General features: G+C 46.4%; 1 protein-coding gene across 7 annotated transcripts in view; it reads left to right on the top strand.

Moving 5' to 3' along the window:
* Positions 1 to 22,928, top strand: part of ZBTB38 (zinc finger and BTB domain containing 38) — a 93,804-nt gene extending 70,876 nt beyond the window's left edge. For all 7 annotated transcript variants that reach the window (XM_063915628.1, XM_063915625.1, XM_063915629.1 and 4 more), the window contains exon 2: positions 17,597 to 22,928. In XM_063915628.1, the coding sequence (XP_063771698.1) occupies positions 17,617 to 21,375 (3,759 nt within the window). In that variant the 5' untranslated portion in view covers positions 17,597 to 17,616 and the 3' untranslated portion in view covers positions 21,376 to 22,928. The remainder of the gene's footprint in view (positions 1 to 17,596) is intronic.
* Positions 22,929 to 25,164: the final 2,236 nt, after the last annotated feature.

Raw genomic sequence — 25,164 nt, 5'->3', positions numbered from 1 at the left:
CCGGACCGCCCGTTCCTGGCTGCGGCGACCTCGTCCCCCCCGTGGGTCCCTCCAGCGGAGCTGTGTGGCTGGCGAGCTGGGCCTGCTGCCTTCAGCTACCTCCGGCCATTGCGGCCTACCTCGCGCCCTGCAGCCGGGACCTGGATTTTGGAGATATCCCGGCCGGGAGCTCCGGGACCGGAGCGCGGCCGCGACAGACCCTCCAGGGCCTCGGATCTTACCCCCATAGTGTGGCTGGACACCCCCTGACGCCAGCAGAGAACCCTCACGTCTCAACCGGCCCCACAGGAGATAGAAGAAGAGTGTCAGCAGCCCTGTGTGTGCTGCGGCGGCCATATTGGATCTCGGGGACTCTGCTGGAGAGGGTTGTGCAAACCTACAGGCAGCCCTGAAAGGCTCTATAAATAACCAAGCAAGCTGAACTGTCTTCAGGGTCCAATCCACCTGGAGTGTGGTGAGTACCTGCTGCTGCCATAGCTTCCAACCCTGATCTGTACTCCTGCTCCATAGAATTCTGTGACACAAGCCCAGAGCCGCCATTTTGCTTTCTGGCACGCAACCAGGGTGAAGATAATCCGCATTATACCACACACCCCTCACCCGTACAGGCCCATAAACTCTGCCCGCATCACTGCCCGCAGTGATACCATGAAAGTGCTTTAATATCTACCGTGTGTGCCAGGGCCACGGGATGAAAAGTCGAGCCGCACTCTACCCCGACTACGGGATCGGTGCCTAGGAGGGTCAAGGCTTCGGCGTTATGACGCTCAGATCCATACGCCCCCGACCCATCCTCAGGATGATTTAACGCAAAATAATAAAACGCTACAAGTGCCATAACTAAGTAACTGGACTCTATTTATAACACTCTGGCGCATTATCCTCAACCCCGCGGCTAGCACACCTGAAGACGACAAATTTATCCCCCTCTGGAAGCCGCTACGGTGAGCTATTTGACCTACAATAACAAGCGTCAGAAACACGTTATAATCTTGAATACCGATCAGCCTCTGCGAGGCAGCCTGACTTCCCCGGACTATCCGCTCATTATACGGACCCCGACCTGTGTCCATTCGTCAATAATTTTTCAATCCCCTATCTTTTTCACCTCCACCGTCATCCTTCCCCACCCCCTTTTTTTTTTTTCTTTCCCCTTTTTTTTTTTTTTTTTTCCTTTTTTTGGTACATATATACCACTATGTCCAAAAACAAAAAAGCAACACAAGTCCCGACTAACTTCTTTGGCTCTAAATCTAAAGGCCCGCAGAACCCCAACATGTCCGCAGGCTCCCCCCCCTCTCCGTGTTCCTCGGAAGCAGGAATTGACCCTCAGATACAGGCGGTCATGTCGAGCCTGCTGGAGGGGGTACAATCAGCATTCAAGCAGGAACTCTCGAACGCCATAGCTGATTTTAAATCGGACCTTACAGCCCTCGGCAATCGAACGGACACATTGGAAACTAAGACGGATGATCTCTGCCGCTCCCAACACCGCCTAGACAGTGAGCTCACTAGATTACACGAGGAAATGGAGTCCCTCAAAGAGCGACAAGAGGACCAAGAAAATCGATCGCGTAGAAATAATCTACGCATACGCGGCGTTCCAGAATCGGTCCTCGGTCCATCGCTGCCGGCATTCCTGAGAGAATTCTTCACACACATAGTACCAGACCTCACGGACGAAGAATGCCTCTGCGACAGGGCACATAGAGCACTCCGTACTAAACCGTCTCCCGCCCAACCGCCCAGGGATGTTATTGTCCGTTTCCATTATTTCCGTTCGAAAGAGAAAATTCTGTCCTCCGTTCGAGACACATCGGAGATTCTGTTTAAGGGTATGCAACTGCAGATTTATCAGGACCTGGCCCCCTCCACGATTCAGAAGCGCCGGGACCTACAGCCGGTCACCCGGATCCTGCGTCAGCATCAGATCAGATACAGATGGGGATTTCCCTTTCAACTTCACGTCTCGGTCAATAACTTTGTCCACTCAGTCAAGACCTTAAACCAAGGACAGGAACTGTTGCAAAGTTAGATCTCCTCCCAACATCATCCGTAGTCGACACGGCGACTTCCTCATCTAAACCAATGCACCCTCAGCCACCCCTTCCCGACTGGACGAGGGTGACTCGACAGCGCAATGTGGACAAAGACCCTCCCTGACCTGGGGAGCCCCCCGCTGTGGATTATATGCGTAATGTTGGCGCAACATCTCCGCGCCTCGAACTGAGCCAGTGACGTGGAGGCTCCGACCTCCACTCATACACCAATGTCGTAACTATCCTCTGTTATTGTTGTTATAATTAAGTCATGCTTGTTTGCATTCCTGTGGTTTCTCCCCCTCTCTCCCCCCCCCCCCCCCCCCCCCCTCCCCTCAATTTTTTTTTTTTTTTTATTATTTTTTTTTTTTTTTCCTTTCTTGAATTTATGTTTAAGGTTCTTGTTGTCTGGACACAGTTCTTAATGTCCTAAATGGTATTATGTCCGATATAGAGGAAATAACGGCCAAGACCATTCTCGTCCCTTGTGGCCCGGGCGCCCCACGCCCTCCCACATGGTGCCATGGTTACCCCCCCATAATCCCTTACTGTTGCTTATAATGTTATTGATGCAGTGCTTTCTCCCTGGCAGCCCCCGAATGGGACCCACAATCTTAGGGATGTTTCCCCGATTGGGGTATTTCTTCTTCTTCTCTATGTTTTTCCTTTTCTTTCTCTCCTGGTGGCCCCTGTTTGACCTTTCGCTCCTTTTCTTGCTCGGCCCAGAGGGGTGGCCCTCTCCTGGCGCGGATGGTGCACTACTGGACCTTTTTGGGCAACATGCCATATTCCCCCATGTAAATAGCCATGTCCCTTAAAATATTCTCGGCCAATGTAAATGGCCTAAATTCCCCTAGGAAACGTACCATGTTCCTGAGCGCCTGCAGACGTGAGAAAGTCGACATAGCATTCCTCCAGGAAACTCACCTTACCGGTCCCCACACCCAGCTTAAGGGCAAATGGTTCTCCCAATCCTACTTCGCCTCGGCAAACTGTAAAAAACGGGGTGTGGCCATATTAGTCCGCCGCAACATCCCGTTTATTTACTCTAGGACAGTGCAAGATCCAGAAGGACGGTTCCTAATGGTAATGGGTACCCTCCGATCTATGACCCTCACTCTGGTCTCCACCTATGCCCCCAACCAAGACCAGTCTCTGTTTTTCGACTCTCTCTCTAAACGCTTATCACGAGAAGCACAGGGAAGCATTATCATAGGTGGCGATTTTAACACTATAATCGACCCGTTGCTAGATAGATCCGGCCCACCTCCTCACGCCTCTATAACAACCCTTCCTCGGGCCTCCCGCACACTAACTGCCATTATGAAACATCACGGCCTCTGTGACACATGGCGTTCCCAACACCCTCATACCAAAGATTTCACGCATTTTTCAGCTCCACACCAACACTACTCCAGGATCGATATGATCCACATCTCCTCTGCCCTTATACCACTGATTTCGGACACTGGCATTACACCTCTATCATGGACGGACCACGCTGGGGTTTATCTCCTTATAGATATATACCGCGCGCCGCGTAGGAGATTTAAATGGCGTCTGGACGACTCACTTCTACAACACCCCTCAGCACTAGAGGAAACTAGACTAGCAATCACACACTACTTTACCGAAAATACATCTCCCGACATCTCACTCAATGTTCTCTGGGAGGCCCACAAAGCTACGATCCGTGGAACCCTACTGGCAAAATCGTCAGCTCTTAGGAAAAAAGCTACACAGGAGATATCCTCCCTCGAATCAGAAATAGCCACCCTACTATCCCAACATAAAGCATACCCCAATCCCTCCTTGCTCACCCAGATAGACTCCCTTCGGGGGCAACTTAACACCCTTCTTTCCAACCGCGCGGCACTAATCCTTCGGAAATTGCAACAACGTTTCTATGATAAAATGGATAAAATAGATTCCCTACTGGCCAACAAACTACGCCGCAAGCAAGCGTTGGGGGCCATAGATAAATTGTATTCGTCACGAAGGGGAACCTATACATATGACCCTGAAGTGATGGCCGAAGACTTCCGTCTGTTTTATAGCTCCCTTTATAACCTACCTGTCCCACCCCAGCAGTCTCCTGACGAGGCTGGGGGGGTGCGCTCATACTTATCTGATACCCCCCTCCCAACCCTTTCGGAAGCTCAGTTAGAAGCCCTTAATTGTCGAATCTCGGAGGAGGAGACAATAGCCGCCATACGATCTATGCGTTCGTCGGCCGCTCCAGGTCCGGATGGTTTCACAGCCCAATATTATAAACTATTTGCGAAGGAGCTGACCCCACATCTAACCTCCCTATTTAACGGTATTTTTGAGGGAGCCTCCTTCCTGCCAGAGACCACCCGGGCCGACATAGTGGTAATCCCAAAGCCCGACAAAGACCCGACAAGTTGCCAAAACTACAGACCGATCTCACTACTGAATGTCGACCTGAAGATATACGCGAAAATACTAGCTAACCGTCTGAGTCCCTTGATGCCCGGTCTGGTCCACCCGGACCAGGTCGGCTTCATCCCTGGACGCCAAGCACCTGACAACACTAGAAGGGCCATAGATCTAATATACTCAATTCAAAAAAGGAAATCTCCCTCTCTCATTCTAGCTCTCGATGCGGAAAAGGCCTTTGACCGTATATCGTGGTCCTTTGCCTTTGCAGTCCTTGATAAAATGGGATTCTCTGGAGAATTCTTGGAAGGGATCAAAGCACTTTACCGCTCCCCATCGGCCCAGGTTATGGTTAACGGTGTCTCCTCCTCCAGTTTTGGGATTGCCAATGGTACCAGGCAGGGATGCCCCCTCTCCCCTTTAATCTTCGCACTAGTCATGGAGCCCCTAGCAGCAAGAATCCGTAAAAACAATACTATCCGTGGAATATCCACAGGTCTATCTGAACACAAGATAGCGCTATATGCCGATGATGTCTTGATCTCCCTCTCAGACCCAGCCCAATCTCTCCCCGCCCTCTTATCCGAGATCAGCTTATATTCCCAATTCTCTGGATATAAGATTAATGTTAACAAAACAGAGGTCCTCAACTTTTACATCCCAGCAGCTCTCAAACAAGACCTTCAAAATACCCTCCCCTGTAACTGGTACACAAAGAAAATCAAATACCTCGGTGTGTACCTGACCCATCACCACCACCAACTTTTCCAAGCAAATTATCCCCGTTTATTGCAGACAATCAAGGAGGATTTGGTGGAATGGTCCAGCTACTTTATATCATGGATAGGCAGAATTAACTCCGTCAAGATGAGCGTACTCCCCCGGCTTCTGTACTTATTTCAGACCCTCCCGATTTATGTCCCTCCCTATGTGTTTAAGACTCTGCAACGCCAATCCTCCCTTTTTATCTGGAACCATAAGCGTCCCCGCGTTAGACTTAAACTGCTTCAACGCCCCTCCAGAGGTGGAGGCCTGGGTATTCCGGACTTCAAGAAATATTTCTATGCTGCACAACTTGCTCAATGCGCACAATGGTGCAACGAGGGTGGGACACGAAAAGTCTGGGTGGGGATAGAGGCAAAGGAGTCGGGCCTAGCTACATTATCTTCCCTATTATGGCTTCACCGGAACCAGCGCCCGCGCGCGGCCCTCTCGCATCCCGTAGTAAGTCGCTCACTAGCGACATGGGACCAGACAAATAGACGGTTCAGTTTAGCCCCATACCCGTCCCCACTAACTCCGTTATTTCATAACCCTGCCTTCCCTCCAGGCATGAGTAAAGCCTCGCACATATCTTGGCGCTCGAGTGGTATACTATATGTTAACGATATCACCACCGACGCTACTTTCCCACAATTCGCAGATCTCCGTGAAGGAACAGTAATCCCCTCTTCAGACTTCTTCCGCTATCTGCAAATCAGACACTTCCACTCAACCATTACCACTACCCTCCTCCACAGACATCTATCCCCCCTCGAATACATTAGCTGGAAGCGCACCAACACTAAGGGCCTCATATCAGATATTTACACCTTACTTGACGACCACCCCAATACATCCAAGGCCCCCCACGAAGCGGCGTGGGAGGGGGAATTGGGAGTAACAATAGATAACGAGGATTGGGTAGATATATGGGACAATGCGGCTTCTAGTTCTATCTGTGTGAGGATTAAAGAAAACATCTATAAATTACTCTACCGTTGGTACTATGTCCCTGCCCGTCTACACACTATGTTCCCCGACACTCCAGACTGTTGCTGGAGGGGTTGCTCAGACAGTGGTTCGTTCTTACACATATGGTGGGCCTGCCCCAAAATTCACAAAATATGGGGTGAACTCATTACATTGCTTTTGCGCTTATTTGACATCTCCATCCCCCCTGACCCCCAATACTTCTTGCTCCCTATGTCTCTTCCTACCCTTAATAGACACCAAAACAAACTGTTCCGACATGTAGTTTCGGCAATGACGTGCCAAATTGCCACAGACTGGAAGAACCCGACCCCCTCACCAATAACGGTGATAATCTCCCGGATTTGGTATGTCCACAAAATGGAATATATGACCGCAATCATACGTAACACCTCGAAACAATTTGATAAAGTATGGTCCCCGTGGCTAAACCTACAACAGGCCTCCTCCCCATTTATAATCTGACGCGGTAAGCCACAGTCCAACCCACCTCCTGCCCCAGAGGGCCATCCCTCCACCCCCCCACCCCCTCTACCCCCCTTGCTTCTTTCTCTAACTGGAGGCGTTGAGCCTCGCCTGCTTTCCTGTCCCCTTTTACTCGATTTGTGAGTATTCTTTTCTTCTCATTGCCTCCACTGACTCTTCATGACGGACGGCCTCCCCGTTGCCGAGAGTCCCCCACCGTATACATTTTAACCTTACTCTCTCAAAATTAGGGGAAAACAAAAACAAAAAAGGATCAATTATTTCTGTTGTTGTAACAATTTATTGTAACTACATTTGTTTATTTAACACCCAAAATGTTCGGGTGTTCCGTTACCAATGCAATCTTATTGTGATCCACCCAATAAAATGTGTTTACAAAAAAGAAAAATGTGCAACAATGGGGGTAATTCCAAGTTGATCGCAGCAGGAAATTTTTTAGCAGTTGGGCAAAACCATGTGCACTGCAGGTGTGGCCGATATAACATTTGCAGAGAGAGTTAGATTTGGGTGGGTTATTTTGTTTCTGTGCAGGGTAAATACTGGCTGCTTTATTTTTACATTGCAATTTAGATTGCAGATTGAACACACCACACCCAAATCTAACTCTCTCTGCACATATTATATCTGCCCCCCCTGCAGTGCACATGGTTTTGCCCAACTGCTAACAAAAATCCTGCTGCGATCAACTCAGAATTACCCCCAATGTGCCTTCTCCGTCCTCTATCTCACATGATTGCTCTTTCACTGCAAAATGAAATATGGATTTCACACATCTTCTATTGGGTGGTCTTCAGGTTGCCGGCGGCCGGGCTCCCGACGACCACCATACTGGCAATGGAATCCCGACTGCTGGCATACCGACATCTTTTCTCCCTCTTGGGGGTCCACAACCCCCCTGGAGGGAAAATAGATAACGTAGCGCGCCACTGTGCCCGCAGCGAGCCCACAAGGGGCTCATTTGCGCTTGCCCAGCTGTCAGTATGCCGGCGGTCGGGAGTCCGACCGCCGGCATCACATACTACACTCCTTCTATTAGCTAGTACACTTTAGTAAAAGCAAATTGAGACTTGTGATGTAACAAAAATGGAGTTTGTACTGCACCTTTACTGCATGTTGTTTGTTAATGAGGTCCTATTTTGCTAAATTACTGTAGTTTTCTATATAGGTTACTGTTACGGATGCTGTTCAGTCAGGGGCGCAGAGCCGCTTCCCCGCTGTAGGACTTCCGTCCTGAGGGGTTGTTTGTTCAGCGGGGCACTGCGCCTTGGCTGTCGCAACCGCAGCACGCCGCACACCCTCAGATACCTCAAGATGAACGTCGGCTAGGAGGGTCCCCCGGTTCATGGTGCGGCTGTTACACGGGTGAGGCATACGGGTCCCTCATGGGGGGGACCCACTATAGCCCCTGTGTAAAACTGGCTAGCGGTGGGCTGAACTAAGCATTCATGTGAGGTTACAGTTTTGGAGACATGGCTAGTATAAATATATTCAGTAGCTTCGGCGCCATTACGGGGGGGGGCGGAGCTACATCTGAGTAGGCTCAGCGGCATTTTGGCGCCTTCCTCTGCATAAGCAGCAGCAGCCTCATACAGCTCCTCCGGACTCTGACTCACACTGGAACACTGGTACCAGGTGTAGTTTAGGGGGAGAGCCGCTATTTGTGCACATTACTTATTCCTAAAGGGGAAATTGTTGTAAACAAACAGTTTTCACTGATATAAAACCGCTGACAGCCTCACTGGGGTTCTCTAGCGTTGGGTGTGCTGGTGCCTTCTCTTCCTGTGTATCCTCTCACATGCAATAGGGCAGGCTTGCATTGAAAAACGGTCTGTGTATTGTTGTGTGTATTGTTGTGTGTCAAGGGCCTGATACACTAGAACGATTGTGCCCGATTTCAGCCCAATTCGGGCATTCGGACCGATATAGTGGATGAAATCGGGCATTTTGGCTGTGTATCCGATCCAATCCGATGCGCAGCCCTGTGAGGATCGGATCCTCCAGATTGAATGTGCTGCACATTCAATCTGGTCCGAGCCCGCAGGCGTGGCTGGGATCGCCCAGGATCGCCCAAGATACATCGTATGCAAAAGGACATCATACAATGTATCATGGGCGATCCTGTCGCCCGGGAGGCTGCCGGGGTGATCGCCAGCGATCGCCTGCGACATGTCAGATGGACATGTTGCAGTAGTGTATGGGGCCCTTTACTTTTCATCATGGTAAAACACAAGTTATGCAGTATGTGTAACACCAGATTCTCCCCACTCTCATCTGATTCCATTTCATGTGAGCAGTGTAGTCAGTCCTCACAAAACGTTAAGGAGAATGTGGGGGAGGGTCACGAGCCTTCCTGGCTGGGTGGATTCAAAACTATGATGTCTGATATGTCATCTCAGCTCACCGCAAATGCCCACAAAAAACAAGAACTGCAACAAGCAGTAGCAGATCTAGCTGCCAGGGCTGCTGATCCCCATCCCCCCTCTCTACTGCAGGTCCAAATAAACGTGCTTTACCTGCACTTCTATCAGATACTGATAATGACATACAGGATGATGGGGACGATGTGGATCCCATAGGTAGGGATTCCACTCCTACACAGGGTATTGAACCCCTCATTTTAGCTATAAGGGATGTGCTAAAGCTCCCCCTAGAGGACGCTGCAAATCAGCAGTCATTTTTCCTCTCTCAAGACAAACTGACAGTCACATTTCCTGATTCTAAAGAATTAGATGATTTATTTAAGCTAGCCTAGAAAAATCCAGATAAGAAATATCAGGTGTCAAAACAGTTTTTGCATACATTCCCCTTTGCCCCTGAGGGCAGAAAGTTCTGGGAAGAATCTTCGGCTGTAGACGTCTCAGTCTCTCGCCTCTCTAAGAAGGTTGTACTCCCGGCTCCAGGTTCTTTTACAGTAAAGGACCCGGGGGATAGAAAAATTGAGACCACAATGAAATCTGTCTACATTGCTGCAGGTATATCTCAAAGACTGGTCATTGCAGGTTGCTGGATGACACATACAATTCATTCCTGGGCTACTCAAATTCAGGAGGGTCTCTCGGGTGACATGATCCTGGTTACTACGGTAACTTTCCTAAAACACATTCAGGACACAGCAAGAGTCCTCTGTGACTCCCTAAAAGAGATTGGCAATATTAATGCTAGGACCACTGCTATGGCTGTGTTAGCACGCAGAGCCATATGGTTGCATCAGTGGATTGCAGATGCTGACTCCAAACACAGTGTGGAATCTTTCCCCTTTACAGGTGAATGGCTCTTCGGAGGCGAATTGGTCGCATGGATCTCCATAGTTACTGCTGGGAAATCCACGTTTCTTCCCTTGGGGGCTCCGCCTGCTAGACGTACCTACGCGGGACCGTCTGCTCAGTCCTTTCGGTCTACCAGATTTCGTTCTAGGGCCAGAGGTGCATCCAATGCAGCTAGAGGCACTATAGGTAAACCTAAGAAACCAGCAGTTGCCGGCTCTCAGGAACAGAGCACCAGTTCAACTTCCGCAAAAACCTCATCATGACGGTGCCCACCCACCCCGGGAGGATCTCGAGGTGGGAGTTTGGTTACATCACTTCAGCCACATCTGGGAAAGTTCCTGCCAGGACACCTGGGTAAGGCACCTTATTTCTCAGGGTTACAAGCTGGAGTACGACGGTGCTCCTCCCCAACGATTTTTTAAATCAAGCTTACCAGCTTTGGAAAATATGCGTGATACGCTACTACTGGCCATCACAAAGTTTGTCCAGTCCCAAGTCATTGTTCCAGTACCCCTGCAACAGCAAGGACAAGGTTACTACTCCAGTCTGTTCGTAGTGCCAAAACCAGATGGGTCTGTAAGGCCAATTTTGAATCTGAAGTCCTTGAATCATTACCTAAAGGTTTTTGAATTCAAGATGGAATCTTTGAGAGCAGTGATCGCAGGCCTGGAACAACAGGAATTCCTAGTGTCCCAAGGACGCCTACCTCCATATCCCAATTTGGCCCCCTCATCAGGCCTATCTGAGGTTTGCCCTGCTGAACGATCACTACCAGTTCCAGTTGGTACCCTTCGGCCTGTCTACAGCTCTGAGGGTGTTCACAAAGGTGATGGCGGAAATGATCGTCCAGCTCAGAGTCCAGGGGGTCAACGTGGTCCCTTACCTGGACGATCTCCTGATAAAAGCGAGTTCCAGAGAGCTTTTTCTGCTCCATATAGATCGCACTATCCACCTTCTGTCACACCAATGGTGGATCCTCAATCTACAGAAGTCCCACCTGGAGCCATCTCAGCGGCTCCTGTTTCTGGGAATGCTACTGGATACTGTAGCGCAGAAAGTGTTCCTCCCAGAGGACAAAGTGAGAAGTCTCCAGGAAATGGTTTGCATGGTTCTCCGACCGACTCGAGTATCCATTCATATTTGCATAAGATTGTTGGGAAAGATGGTAGCCTCGTCCGAGGCCATTCAGTATGGAAGGTTCCATGCCAGACCCTTTCAATTGGACATCCTGAACAAGTGGTCCGGTTCCCATCTTTAGATGCACCGGATGATTCAACTGTCACCCCAGGCCAGGATTTCACTCCTGTGGTGGCTGCAGTCTTACAATCTCCGGGAAAGTCGACGCTTCGGGAATCAGGATGGGATCCTCCTCATAACGGATGCTAGTCTAAGAGGATGGGGAGCTGTCACCCAAGGGGTGCAGTTCCAGGGCAAGCGGTCTGCCCAAGAGGCCCTACTTCCGATCAACATCCTGGAACTTCGGGCTATCTACAATGCTCTAATTCAGGCCTCCCTTCTGCTCCGGGATCAGGCAATTCAGGTACAGTCGGACAACGCCACGGCTGTGGTGTACATCAATCGACAAGGAGGGACAAAAAGCCGAGCCTGTATGCGAGAAGTATCAAGAATACTCCTCTGGGCGGAAAGAAATGCAAGACCACTGTCCACAATCTTCATTCTGGGAGTGGACAATTGGGAAGCAGACTTCCTGAGTCGCCATGATCTCCACCCAGGGGAGTGGGTCCTACATCCTCAGGTGTTTCAACAGATCATCGACAGGTAGGATTGCCCCCAGATCGACATAATGGCGTCTCGCCTCAGCAAAAAACTTTGCTGCTATTGTTTGCGAACCAGAGACCCTCAGGCGTGCGCAGTGGATGCACTGACGTCGTCTTTGCCTTACCAGCTGGTCTATGTATTTCCTCCAATTCCGTTGATCCCAAAGGTGCTCAAGAGGAGCCTTCATCAAGGAGTACAAGCAATTCTGCTTGCCCCAGAGAGTGTGGTACGCGGATCTTCTGAGCATGTCCATAGAAGACCCTTGGCCTCTGTCAGTAAGAAGGGATCTTCTTCAGCAAGGTCTGTTCGTCTACCCGGACTTATGGCTGCTTCGATTGACGGCATGGAGGTTGAGCGGAACATTCTAGCTCAGAAGGGACTTTCCAAAAAGGTCATTGCCACTATGGTGCAAGCTAGGAAACCTGTGATGTCAAAACACTATCATAATATCTGGCGGAGATATGTCTCCTTGTGCGAGGAACACACATTTCCAACTGCCGAATTCCACTTGGGTAGATTCCTTTGTTTCCTGCAGGCTGGAGTGGATAAAGGCTTACAGCTGGGATCCATTAAGGTCCAGATTTCAGCTCTTTCGATCTTCTTCCAAAAGAAGTTGGCTATGCTGCCTGAAGTTCAGACCTTCTTGCAAGGGGTGCTTCACATACAACCTCCGTTTGTGCCATCTACGGCACCTTGGGATTTGGATGTGGTGTTACGATTTCTGCAGTCTTCCTTTTTTGAACCTCTGATGACGGTGGATGACAAGTACCTCACGTGGAAGACAGTGATGTTACTGGTCATGGCTTCGGTTAGGTGTGTCTCGGAATTGGGGGCCTTATCGTGTAAAAGTCCTTACTTGGTCTTTTACGAAAACAGAGCGGAGCTCAGAACTAGACAGCAGGTCCTGCCGAAGGTAGTCTACGCGTTTCATTTGAATCAACCTAGTGTGATCCCATCCAGTTCTGACACTTCTGCCCCTCCAGAGGCATTGGATGCGGTGCGAGCCTTGAAGATCTATGTCAAGAGGACGGCTCGGATCAGAAAGACGGATTCCTTGTTCGTGCTGTATGATGCACAGAAAAAGGGTTGCCCTATTTCGAAGCAGTCCATTGCTCGTTGGCTTCAGGTTACGATCCATCAGGCCTATGTGTCGGCGGCCTTACCTGTTCCACAGTCTCTGAAGGCCCACTCTACAAGATCGGTGGGGTCTTCCTGGGCGGCTGCCCGTGGTGTCTCGGCCCTGCAACTGTGCCGAGCGGCTACCTGGTCGGGGAAGAACACCTTTGTGAAGTTCTACAATTTTAATACCCTGGCCAAAGAGGATACCCAGTTTGGGCAGGCGGTGCTGCAGATGTCTCTGCACGTTCCCGCCCGTTCTGGAAGCTTTGGGACATCCCCATCGTACGAAGTCTCCCCAATATCCCTTATGGATGCTAGAGAAAATAGGATTTTAAATACCTACCGGTAAATCCTTTTCTCGTAGTCCATAAGGGATATTGGGCGCCCGCCTCTGTGCGGTGACTTTCTGCAGGTTCTCTGTTCTGCTGTTGCTGTTATGTTGCCAGCTATTGCTGGCCCGTTTATGTTACGGTGTGCTGGTGTGTAAATCTCACCACACTTATTGTTGTTATGTTTCTTCTCTCATGTATGTCCTTTCTCCTTTGGGCACTGTTTTACCTATAACTGCCTGTGATGGTGGGGCATAGAGGGGAGGAGCCAGCACACCCAGTTGAAGAAATTTAAGTGCACTGGCTCCTTTGGACCCCGTCTATACCCCACCGTACTAATGTGTCCCCAATATCCCTTATGGACTACGAGAAAAGGATTTACCGGTAGGTATTTAAGATCCTATTTTTAAGTGCAAACATGTCTACACTGTAACATTAAGGGCCAGATTCTGAATCAGATGCTGCAGCATCCATGTATGTGTTTGTTGACAGTCTTGTGTTTGCGACTTGCGTCGACATCTGTGACTGGTGAGTGGAAGGTGATATGAATGTTGGAACCTTCTGACGGTAGGCGCCTGGAAAGGCAATAATTCGCAAAACATAGACTGGATACACTTGCGCCTCCTAATGTGTTAACATGCAAACATGAGATTTTGTTTTCAGCATGAAGATATTGGTGAGGGGAAGGTCATACTATGATTGGCACCTTCTGACGGGAGGTTCTGCGATCATTCTCTGCGAATGTGTACTGGGAGCAATTGTCCACCTCCTATTGTGCTGACATGCAAACATGGGATTTTGTTTCCTTTAGATAGCACCAGTCATATTATGCAGCATCAGGCCTGATTCATGTTTGTAAGTAAAGCAAAAAAGCAAACAACTGGGCAAAAGCATGTTGCACTGCAGGTGGGGCAGATGTAACATGTGCAGAGAGAGTTAGATTTGGGTGGGGTGTGTTCAAAATGAAATCTAAATGGCAGTGTAAAAATAAAGCTGTCTTAACATTTGTGGGCTACATGCAAAAGCTGACAATATTTGCCCTTCAGAGAAAATTATAACCCACCCAAATCTAAATCTCTGTGCACGTTACACCTGCCCCACCTGCATTGCAGCATAGTTTTACCCATTTACTGGCTTTTTTTATTTTTTTCACAAACATGAATCACGTCCATTGCACAGAGAATATTCGATCAATCACAACAGTCTCTGCCCACTTGAAGCTTACATTCGCAAGTGGAGCTTACAATGCAAGTCTGATTTGTCGACAAATCTTAAGGCCCGTACACACTGGTCGATGTATCGGCCGTTCTCTTGAACGGCCGATACATCGCGGGACCGTCGGCCAGTGTGTACGGGCGATACGTCTGTGAACTGCGTCGTTCACAGACGTATCGCTTCGGCCGCGCAGCACAGCCGACAGCCAATATATCTAACGATATATTGGCCCGTCGCTGTGTGTGTACGGGGCGGTCGTCCGACCGCCCGTACACATGCTGCGGCGGCCGGCGGTGATTGACAGGTGAACTGGGCGGGCGCGAGCGCCCGCCCAGTTCATGACGTCAGTCCCCCGACGGATCGGGCTGTGTGTATGCACAGCACACTGCCCGATCCGTACATAGATATATCTGCAGATCAATTGATCTGCAGATATATCTAATAGTGTGTACCCACCTTTACATGTCTTCGATCTGTTAATGCTTCATCATTGCTGTGATGTGATATCAGGCAGCACACTTAGAACCTTTGCATTCCGGTGGACAACTATGCAATAGATAGCACCTATCCTTGTGTATCAATGCCTATTTCCCTATAGATTGTAAGCTTGCGAGCAGGACCTTCCTTCCTCTATGACTGTTTGTTATTACCCAGTTTTGTTTTATCATTGTGTACAATTATAAAGCGCAGCACTTGCTGCGCTATATAAGAAACTTATAATAATAAATAAATAATGCTCTGCAGCTGAACCGCAGGTAATGCTTATCAGTGTGCAACTGCATCTTCACCTGTAGCTGAAGGTGTGTAACTGGTTGTTGAGGCTTACTCGTATGTAGGTCAAGCTCACACGGTGAGATTCTTGCATGCGATTTTGACTATATAGTCAAAATCACAAGGAAAGTTAATGCACATCGCAAGGTGAAAGTCACCGGGCGATACTGATGCGCGGTCCCGCAAGGTCGGTATCGCAAGCCTAGATAGGCTGTGCAGGCAAGTCAATTTTGACTAGTATAAAAGTATAGTCAAAATTGACACTTAGCCAAAAGGGCAGTACGGATGGGGTAATGGTTAGCATTACTGCCTCACAGCACTGAGGTCATGGGTTCGATTGCCACCATGGCCCTAACTGTGTGGAGTTTGTATATTCTTGCCGTACTTGCGTGGGTTTCCTCCGGGTACTCCGGTTTCCTCCCACAATCCAAAAATATACTGGTAGGTTAATTGGCTCCCAACAAAAAAATAAACACTAGCATGAATGTGTCTGTGTGTACATGTGATAGGGAATATAGATTGTAAGCTCCACTGGGGCAGGGACTGATGTGAATGGGCAAATATTCTCTGTAAAGCGCTGCGGAATATGTGTGCTATATAAATAACTGATAATAAATAATTCATAAAATCGCACATAGCCAATATCACAAGCACAGTCATCTAGGCTTGCGATACCGACCACAGTCCACATCGCATAGTGAGAATCAGGCATGGCTGAAATCTCACCGTGTGTACACACCTTCAGTGAGGATGTCGATGGAATTATGGGCTATACAGTGTTGTGGAAGTGCGGAATATGCCTGCTTTTATACATGTTTCTTGAAGAGGTTTGTGCAAGAGTTGTACTTATAATGATGATGTCTATAAAGCAGAGTATGGGTAGGGAGAACACAGTCACATAGCTGCGTGCTACATTGCATATGGAATAGATATATAAACTTTTATCTGTGCACGCAATGTTGGTGTAAATACGGGCGATTTGAGTTTAACTCAAGTCTTGGTATCCATAGGGGTGAATTTGTGTATGCGAGTAAGTGCACTTACGGTACTGACTCGCAAATTTTTGTTCGCAGCCCCATAGGATAGGACTGCAAGCAAAAATGTGCAGATCCGGCACTAGAAGGGGGTGCGAGTTCGGGTGCCGTTGCAACGTTAACACGAGCTGCAACAGCAACTTGCACCCTTCGCAGGGAATAATAGTGTACCCTTAGAATATCATCTATGGAGTGTAGTTTTCAATGATCTAGCTTTTGCAATTGCTTATATAGATACAACAAAATAATTTTCCTTTTACCTGTCTTCAGTTTTTGTTTCCTGGCTAATGAGTGTATTCCCTAACAGCATTCCTTGTTTCACACGGGTTAGACACAGACAGAACAATTGCTGTAGTGTTTTATAACACAGGCCCTGATTCAGAGCTGGTTGGCGATGCAGCCGTGATCACAACCGCTTTCCCAATAGTGATTGCTGAAATATACAAATACTAATCTCAGCCTTCCCTTTATGCTCCACCTTGCGATGGAGTGTACGAGCGCTGAGGAACCCAATTTCAGGCTCCATGGTCTGTGCAAAGAGTGCATAGACTGTACCCCTTGATAAAGATATAATAGTAAATCCTGCTAGTGCATGCATGATAATGTACTAGATTAGTAACGGCAATGCACTGTAAAAAAACCACCATAGTCCTATGCAGTATAATTTAACACATGTATAATGTACAATTCAAGTGCACAAACTGGAACCTGATCCCTAGAGGAAGAGGTGAGGAGGGGAGTTCCCCTGTGAGCCTGAGATTCTGCCACCTCACAAAATCAGAGGCTATACATTCAGTTGAGCGTCACATACAATACTGGAGTATATTCTGAGCCCAGTGGGCGTTTTTGCTACTAACATTCCCCATTATATAGGGAAGAAATACAATACAGCATAAGGAAAACCACATTTTCGCTTACACGCCAATTTCTCTCCAAACTTGGTATTTATACCAAAACTTAAGTATGTCCATGTCTGTTCCTCTAATTTCTAAGTGTGATGTATTAAAAGCTAAGTTTTAATTCATATTAACATAATCAAAAGTGTGCCCCAGAAAAGACGTATTGTCTGTTCTGTCTTCCCACTTCCTATATGGGTTCCCCTGTGGGCCAGTCTGACTCTGCCCGTGACACTCCCATAACACGCCATTGAAACAGACCCTTTTTGCACTCACTTTAGGTCACCTCCCACTCTCTAACCTCCTGAAGCGTTCATAGATCATAAACCTCTTCTCAAATGTTAGCTAACACCTTCGGACATTTTGGTTCACAAGTGCGCAATAGCAAATGATCGCTCAGCAGCGGGAACATCGCCTCTGAATCAGGCCCACATTGACATGATATGCAGGGGGTATATGGTCATGTTTATGTCAACTAATTTTTTTTTTTTTTTTGTGCTTCTTTTGCAGATTCCCATGCCTAGATCAGAATGTGCACTTCCGAAGACATAGCAGACTGTCTTCATGGAGAGAGCCTTCTTTGTAGCTTAAATGAGCAACGTATGCAAGGGTTCTTATGTGATGTCACCATCGTGGTTGAAGACACCAAATTTAAGGCACACAGAAATGTACTGGCAGCCTCCAGCCTGTATTTTAGGAACCAGTTCCGGAGCCAGAACATCTTAATCCAAGGACATGTCTTGGAGCTCACAGATTTCAAAGCAGACACATTTACAGAGATACTAAATTTTATATACAGCGCTAAGATTGCTGTGAAGAAAAAGGAGACGCTTACGGATCTGGCGGATGCTGGTAAAAAATTAGGAATAACCTTTTTAGAAAACATCAGGACTCTGAAGAAAACGTCTGCCGCCGCTGTTCCATGCCACGCAGAACCCGCGGAAAACCTGCCAACTACATTTTATCGAGAACAAAATGGTTTGAAATCAGAGGCTGTTGACAAAAAGGGAGATGACCCTGCGGTGGCAAGTGGACCAAGGATAACCAATGCGTTTTCTATTCTGGAAACTGAAGTAAATGGTTACTCCCCTCTGGATTTGAGAGCAAATTTTAAGAAGAGCACAGGCCCGACTGAAGAAGTGCATCATGGGAGTAACTGTGAGAATGGTGTCTGCAGTGATGGGGAGCCGGTGAATACCCTGGCCGAGCACTCGTATGCAGTGTCGTCTGGGGAGACACAGTACAAAAGAGACTCTGTGTTTGACCATGACAGTAATCTTAACCATGTAAGTGAAAAGGAAAGCACAAAGCCTTGCACAGCTTCTTCCATCCAAGAGGCAAAACCAGCTAACGACATGCCTGTACTTGAAACTCAGAGTTTTATTCCACAGACTAATATCGGGAGCTGTACTCCAACAGTCAGCATGAGTTGCCCAGCGGAGCAGACAGCCACCAACACTCCTAATTTCTACAGCGAAAGGGAAGATGAAAGCCTCTTAGTGCAACTTCCTCCAAGCAACCCGTCTGTCCCACCATCGTACTACGATCCTGGCCTGTATCCACTTCCTAATAGGCTCCAAGAGACATTTAACTGCAAGAATTGCAGTAAAGGTTTTGCACATTTTAAACGCCTGCAGAGGCACGAACAGATCTGTTTCAAAGTGGTGCACACAGAGAAAGATGTGAGGTTGCCCAACAGTCTTTCACAGGACACCTCGGCAGATCCATCATCTGACCAGAACTCCCTTTTGCATGGCTCCTCGCCTGGAACAGATCATTTTGTGAAGATAGTGGATGGCAAGATATTCTACGTCTGCATTGTGTGCAAGAGGAATTATGTGACTCTGTCAAGTCTTCGGCGTCATTCAAACGTTCATTCTTGGAGAAAATCATATCCTTGCCATTACTGTAGCAAAGTGTTCGCCTTGGCAGAATATAGAACCAAACATGAAATTTGGCACACAGGAGACAGGCGATATCAGTGTATATTCTGCCTGGAAACATTCATGACGTATTACATCCTCAAAAATCATCAGAAATCTTCCCATGGGATTGATCCAAGACTGGGGGTGGGCAATAAAGCAAACAATAGAGGCCTCAAGTCTAGTATTTATCCCTACAAACTCTACAGACTATTGCCAATGAAGTGCAAAAGGGCGCCCTTGAAGAGTTCTGTAAGTGAGTCCACGGAGCTCCCAGGAATACATTTCCAAGGTAACAGCTCTTTCAGCACAGCTGCCATTGTTCAGAGTACTCTCAACTCCCAGCCTTTTGGATTAGAAAACCAGGAGAACTTTTCTTGTCCATTGGATCCACCATCACAGAGTGAGGCAAGTACAACTACAAACCAGGACACTTGGCCATTTCACGTGTTACAGTCAGAGAGACAGGCCAGCGATTTGCCTGCTAGGAATTGTAATTCTCCTTCGCAGACTGTAGACTCCACACCAAAAGATTGTGATGATACAGTCAGTCCTTTATTTGGTGAAAATCAGAATATTCCTACCGTCATTAACTCTACCACTTCGGCTCCATCAGTGATTATGCATAGCAGCAGGGTATCTTCTGTGATAGTGCACGGAAATGCTGTGACTGGGACAGCAGCAGCAAATGAAATAGGTTGGAATCACAGTAGGACCATTGTAACACCAGAAAAAGAGGATGTCTGTCAGAGAAATAACTCTGAAGCAGCAGATACGAGGACCACGAAAGAGGAGGAAAGGACTGAAGGCAGCAAAGTAGGAGACTCTCGCCAGGAAGGGAGGGAACTGTTTCTTCCTGCCACTTCTTCAAAAAAGAACAAAAGCGTTATACGGGAAGGGAATAAAACAGAAACTTACATTGCTAAACCAGCCCTACCTGGGACTCTGGTAAACAGTGGAATTGCTCCCCTTTGCCAGATAACAGTAAAAATTGGAAGCGAGGCTTTGGTAAAAAGGCAAATCTCTGGTTCATCATTGTTTTTCAGGAAAAGCGGAAGGCCAAAACACTCTGAGTCCAAATCAGAGAGAGCATGGTCAGATTCTGATGAAAAGAAGGAGAGGAGTTCCAACCGTCGTCGTAGATCAGAGAATGTCAAAATGGAAGAGATGTGTGATGATACCAGTGACCAAGATGTGTCTGACAAACCATGGAGACCTTATTACAACTACAAGCCCAAAAAGAAGTCTAAGCACTTTAAGAAATTTAGGAAACTGAAGAAAAGGAAAAAACACAGTAGACCAAGACCTACTGAGGTGAATGTAAACGAAGAAGAGACAAAATGCTCTTCCGGGGAGGCTGTTGAAGAAAACGGCAGAGATGAAATTCTGGAGACAGCAGACCTTGAATGTCCTGAAAAAGACGTTGAGGAGGAAATGGATAATACAGATTGGCAAATAGACAGTGGTCCTTGTTTTTGCGAGCTGTGTCAAAAATCTTTTCGGAATCCTTCAACATTGAAGGTCCACATGCGTTGTCACACCGGTGAGAAGCCTTACACATGCAAGACATGTGGGAAGTGTTTCTCCTTCCCTGGGAACTTAAACAAACATGAACGCATCCACCAGGGTGCGAAGAACTACATGTGTCAGTACTGCAGCAAGTCGTTTATGCTAAATGAGACGCTGAAAAAGCACGAGAGGATACACACTGGAGAGAAAATGTATGACTGTCAGTTCTGCTCCCAGCAATTCCTGTACCTTTGTACAAAAAATAACCACGAGCAAAGACATTTAGCCGAACGAAATGCAAAAGGGTTTGTTTGTGTCCACTGCTCCAAAATCTGCAAGACAGCTGCTGCCTTCGGGATGCACCAAAAAAAACACTATCTCAGGGGTCTAAAGCATAGGGAAAATAAAGACTTCCCACCGCCTTCAGTGGAAATGGGAAGCTGGGGTGATGTGGCAAGTAGTGATTGCAAAGAGTCCAGTATAGCTGAAGAAAGAAGTTCCGTGAATGTGCCTGAAAGTCTTCCTCCTTCCTTCGATGACTGTGAGGCTCCGTTGTTGTCTTTTAATAGCAGTGTTACAGAGGTAATGCCCCAGGGTGTTATTGCTGCAAGTCTTGTGGAGAATATAAATGAAATTGGTGAAAATGAAAATCATTTCATGACTCCACTGCCACCACCACCAGCTGGATTGCACAGCAGAGTCCTAACGGAGGCCCCAAAAGGCTGGAAATACTGGAAAACAAGGCAGTATAACTTGGAGGAAAGCTTGAACACTGATCATTCTTCTTTGAAGGAGAGCACTAAGACTTTCACCGAATTAAAAACAATGACAAATTTTGAGACCCCCTTTGTTCCATAGAAGACTATTGTGGAACAGTTAAGAAAAAAGTGTCACAAACTATTTTTGTTAACCCCTTTGCTGCTAGTAGACAGTTGCAGGTCCGTAGCAGCAACAATGGTTACAAATAGTCAAGGTAATAGAAGTATTCATAAGTGTTACTTTCCTTGAACTGTACATCCTAGGACCAGTCCTGTGTAGAAAAAAAAAATCAGCTTATAATGTTTTCTTGAGAGCAATTAGACAAGTAACACCTTCTGTACAGTTTATAGTACAATATAGGTCTGTTAAAGTAGCAGTCATTGTTATTTCTTACTGCATACACATTTAGGTGTCCCATAGAATCCATCTGAGATTCTTTCCCCCCACATTAAATCAAAGTGGGTTTCTGTGTTCTCTTTATGGTGACATGTATCAATCCTTCTAAAGTCGACAGATTCTAGCTATCATTTTATAGAATGTACTAGGCCAGGCCTGGCCAACCTGTGGCTTTCTAGTTGGTGTAAAACTACACATCCCAGTATGCTCTGCTATAATTTTAGCATTCCCTAACAAAACAGTGTGACAGAGCATGTTGGGACTTGTAGTTTTACAAGAGCTGTAGAGCCATGGGTTGGCCAGGCCTGTACTAGGAAATGATAGCTAGAATCTGATTGGTTGCTATGGGAAACCTCCGCTTGTCCTCTTTAGAGGTTTGATACAGTACATATTCCCCTATGTTGGAAGATCTCACAGCATAGGAGACTGGTGAAGGTCACAAAGTGCCATTGTTCTGACCGCTTCTCTGACACCTCGCAGCCACCATTGCACATTTTCCCTTGCACTTCATAAAGGTGCGCAGGTTAATCTACAGTGTTGGGCTGCTGTAATTATCAGTGATGTGCAGGGATGCAGTCAAGTTGCTGGCTGTCAGGATCCCGACATTCAGGAAGCCGACGCCGGAATCCCAACAGCAGGGGAAATGCCAGCTAACGGAATCCCGAACGCAGCCCTAAATTCCCACTTGGGTGGTGGTCCATGCCACCTCCGGAGGGGGAATTCGATCTTCACAAATGCATGACCAGCGCAGCGAGGCCGTGAGGGGACTCGCTGCACCCCCTGTCGGGATTCCGGCTGTTGGGATTTTGGCGTCGGTCTCCTGACCACCAGGATCCTGACCACTGGCAATGCATACTGATTCTGATGTGCACAACCGCACATTGACGACAAATTAATACACCCCATATAGTCTTAACAAAAATAATTTTAACCCTAAATTATATTGTTACACTTTTCCAAAATGACAGTTCCAAGTGACCGTCCTCATTATTTGTGATATTGTAGCACAATACCACATGGGGCACAACTGTTTAGACTGCTTCTTTAAATACACTATATTATACCACATTTAGTATCAACTGTACAGCATATTTTATATTGTATTTAGTGTGTTATTTAGGAAACAACTCATTGCAACAAGGACAAAAGTAAAACTATGTTTCGCACATAACATGTTAAAGTGAATTATAACACAAGATAGCTATTTGTCATTGTTTCGTTAACCTGAGATTCTGCATTAAGAGGATAACATTCTACAGTGTTGTAATGGTTGTTATTAATGTTTAAGAATCCTTTATGAACCGGACTGTACCGAAAAGAATCAGAAAGTGTGGAAGATAATTTTATCTATGCAACCAAAGGATATTTTTTGTGTGTTTTTAATATCTAACTCAAAAATTTATTTACACCTGTAATTTTATTCCTTAAATCCCAGCAACTTTCAAATCTCTTAGTAGACCGTTACACTTTAGGGCTAGTGACACATTGTATATTCATGTCACATTCAGCATGTATACACCTTACTGTGCCTGCACACAGCTGGCAGTGTAAACTGATAGGCTCTGTAGATGCTGCTGGCAGCAGTCATGTGGCTTACCTGCGCTTGTGCGCCAGGATCAGCGCTTAGACTGCCCCCTATGTGAAGGCAAATAGCATATGTGAATACAAAGATGTGTATGGGGCCTATTCATGTAGCAGTGAAAAGAGTGGAGAAGTGAGCCAGTGGAGAAGTTGCCCATGGCAAATAACCAGCTGCTCCGTACAATTGTATAGTATGCAAATTATAAATGTTCCTTCAATGCTGATTGGTCACCATGGGCAACTTCTCCACTGGCTCACTTCACCACACTTTTCACTGCTTCATGAATAGACCCCTCACTTGCCTGAACATTGGGGATTTATAGTTCATGTGGGTATGTAGGCCTATTTGTTAAGCATTACGGTGAAAAAAAACTGCATTAAATATTAGCCAAAATATCTTTCCAGTGCTATCATCTTAATAAAATGTATTTATATGATAAATTAGCACCATACAACATTCAGGGGACCTATTACTTTACATAACAGTTTATAAGGAAACATCAAGTTATGTTAATTTAACCAAACTTTGAAGATTTTTACTTTATTTTATTTTTGTATTCACAAGCCAACTTTTTTTTTTTTTTTTAAGTTTTTAGTTTAAGCATACAGTGAGATGAGGTAATTGGAAATGGTTTATGACCAAGGAACCAGTATATTCCCAAATATGAACCACTATGAAGATAATATGATAAAAAGTGCTTTACTGATCACTACAAAGGAGGTTAGTGGTGGCAGTAAAAAGTATAGACGTATATATTTATAATATTAAATGTTTTTGATTGGTCTGTTATTAATTTGTTAAAATGTTCCTGCATTTGTTTTGATGTCTTGTTCCACTTGTCACAAACAAAGACAATTGTGAGAAATGTTTGTAGGATATCTTAAAACATTGATATTTAATGTCTACTATGAGTTGTAAAGTCTGACAAAAGGTTTGTGGAAAGATTATGTTAGATCTTTTAAATAAAAGAAGTTTGTGAGTATATATATATATATATATATATATATATATATATATGAGAAATGTTTCTGAAAATAAATCAGAGTTAAATTGAAGAATGGTGATTGATTACATTTGACCACCCACAAGATGGAGATAATGGGGTGTATTCAATTCTTGTCGGAAACTGCCGTCTTGTAGGTAAGACGCCAGTTTTCGACTTTTTTAGGTCGGAAGAGGTTCCGACCTATTGAATGATGCCTCAATGATGGCTTAAAGTGCAGACCCACGTGTTTTGTCAGAAATGCGCCCAAATCCGACAGGTTTTAGCTCCGTTTCCGACAATGTCATTGTCAATCCGACTAGATGTCGGATCCTTTATGTCAGAAAGGATCCGACATCTATTGAATACACCCCATAGATATATCTCTATATCTCAATGTTTGTAATAGGCCTATTCCATTCTCCGTTTATTGTTGTGTTTGTGGGTGCCTTGGAAAAGAAGCACTGAAGCATTGAATCCAAGTATTAAGTCTGAGTCTAGGTTCTATGATGTAGGGAACATTCAAATCGTAGGTATAATAATAAAATGTATCTGTTTACTGTAGCTGAATAAATAGCAGTCTCAGAACAATGAGGTTACACGCAAAAAGAAAACCAGGAGCAGGTGGAAATCCATGTAATAGACATGAGTGGATAGTCAGATGAAAGCCATGTTCTAGACAGGAATGGATAGTCAGGTGAAAGCCAGGTTCTAGACAGGTGCGGATAGTCAGGTGAAAGCCAGGTAATAGACAGGAGTGGATATTCAGATGAAAACCAGGTTCTAGACAAGAGCAGATAGTCAGGTGAAAGCCAGGTTCTAGACAGGAGCGGATAGTCAGGTGAAAGCCAGGTAATAGACAAGAGTGGATATTCAGATGAAAAACAGGTTTTAGACTAGAGCGGATAGCCAGGTTCTAGACAGGAAT

Source organism: Pseudophryne corroboree, chromosome 4 (assembly GCF_028390025.1).
Source record: "Pseudophryne corroboree isolate aPseCor3 chromosome 4, aPseCor3.hap2, whole genome shotgun sequence".
NCBI classification, from domain to species: Eukaryota; Metazoa; Chordata; class Amphibia; order Anura; family Myobatrachidae; genus Pseudophryne; species Pseudophryne corroboree.
The sequence above is the reverse complement of the archived record's forward strand: the minus strand, read 5'-3'. Positions and strand labels throughout refer to the sequence as shown.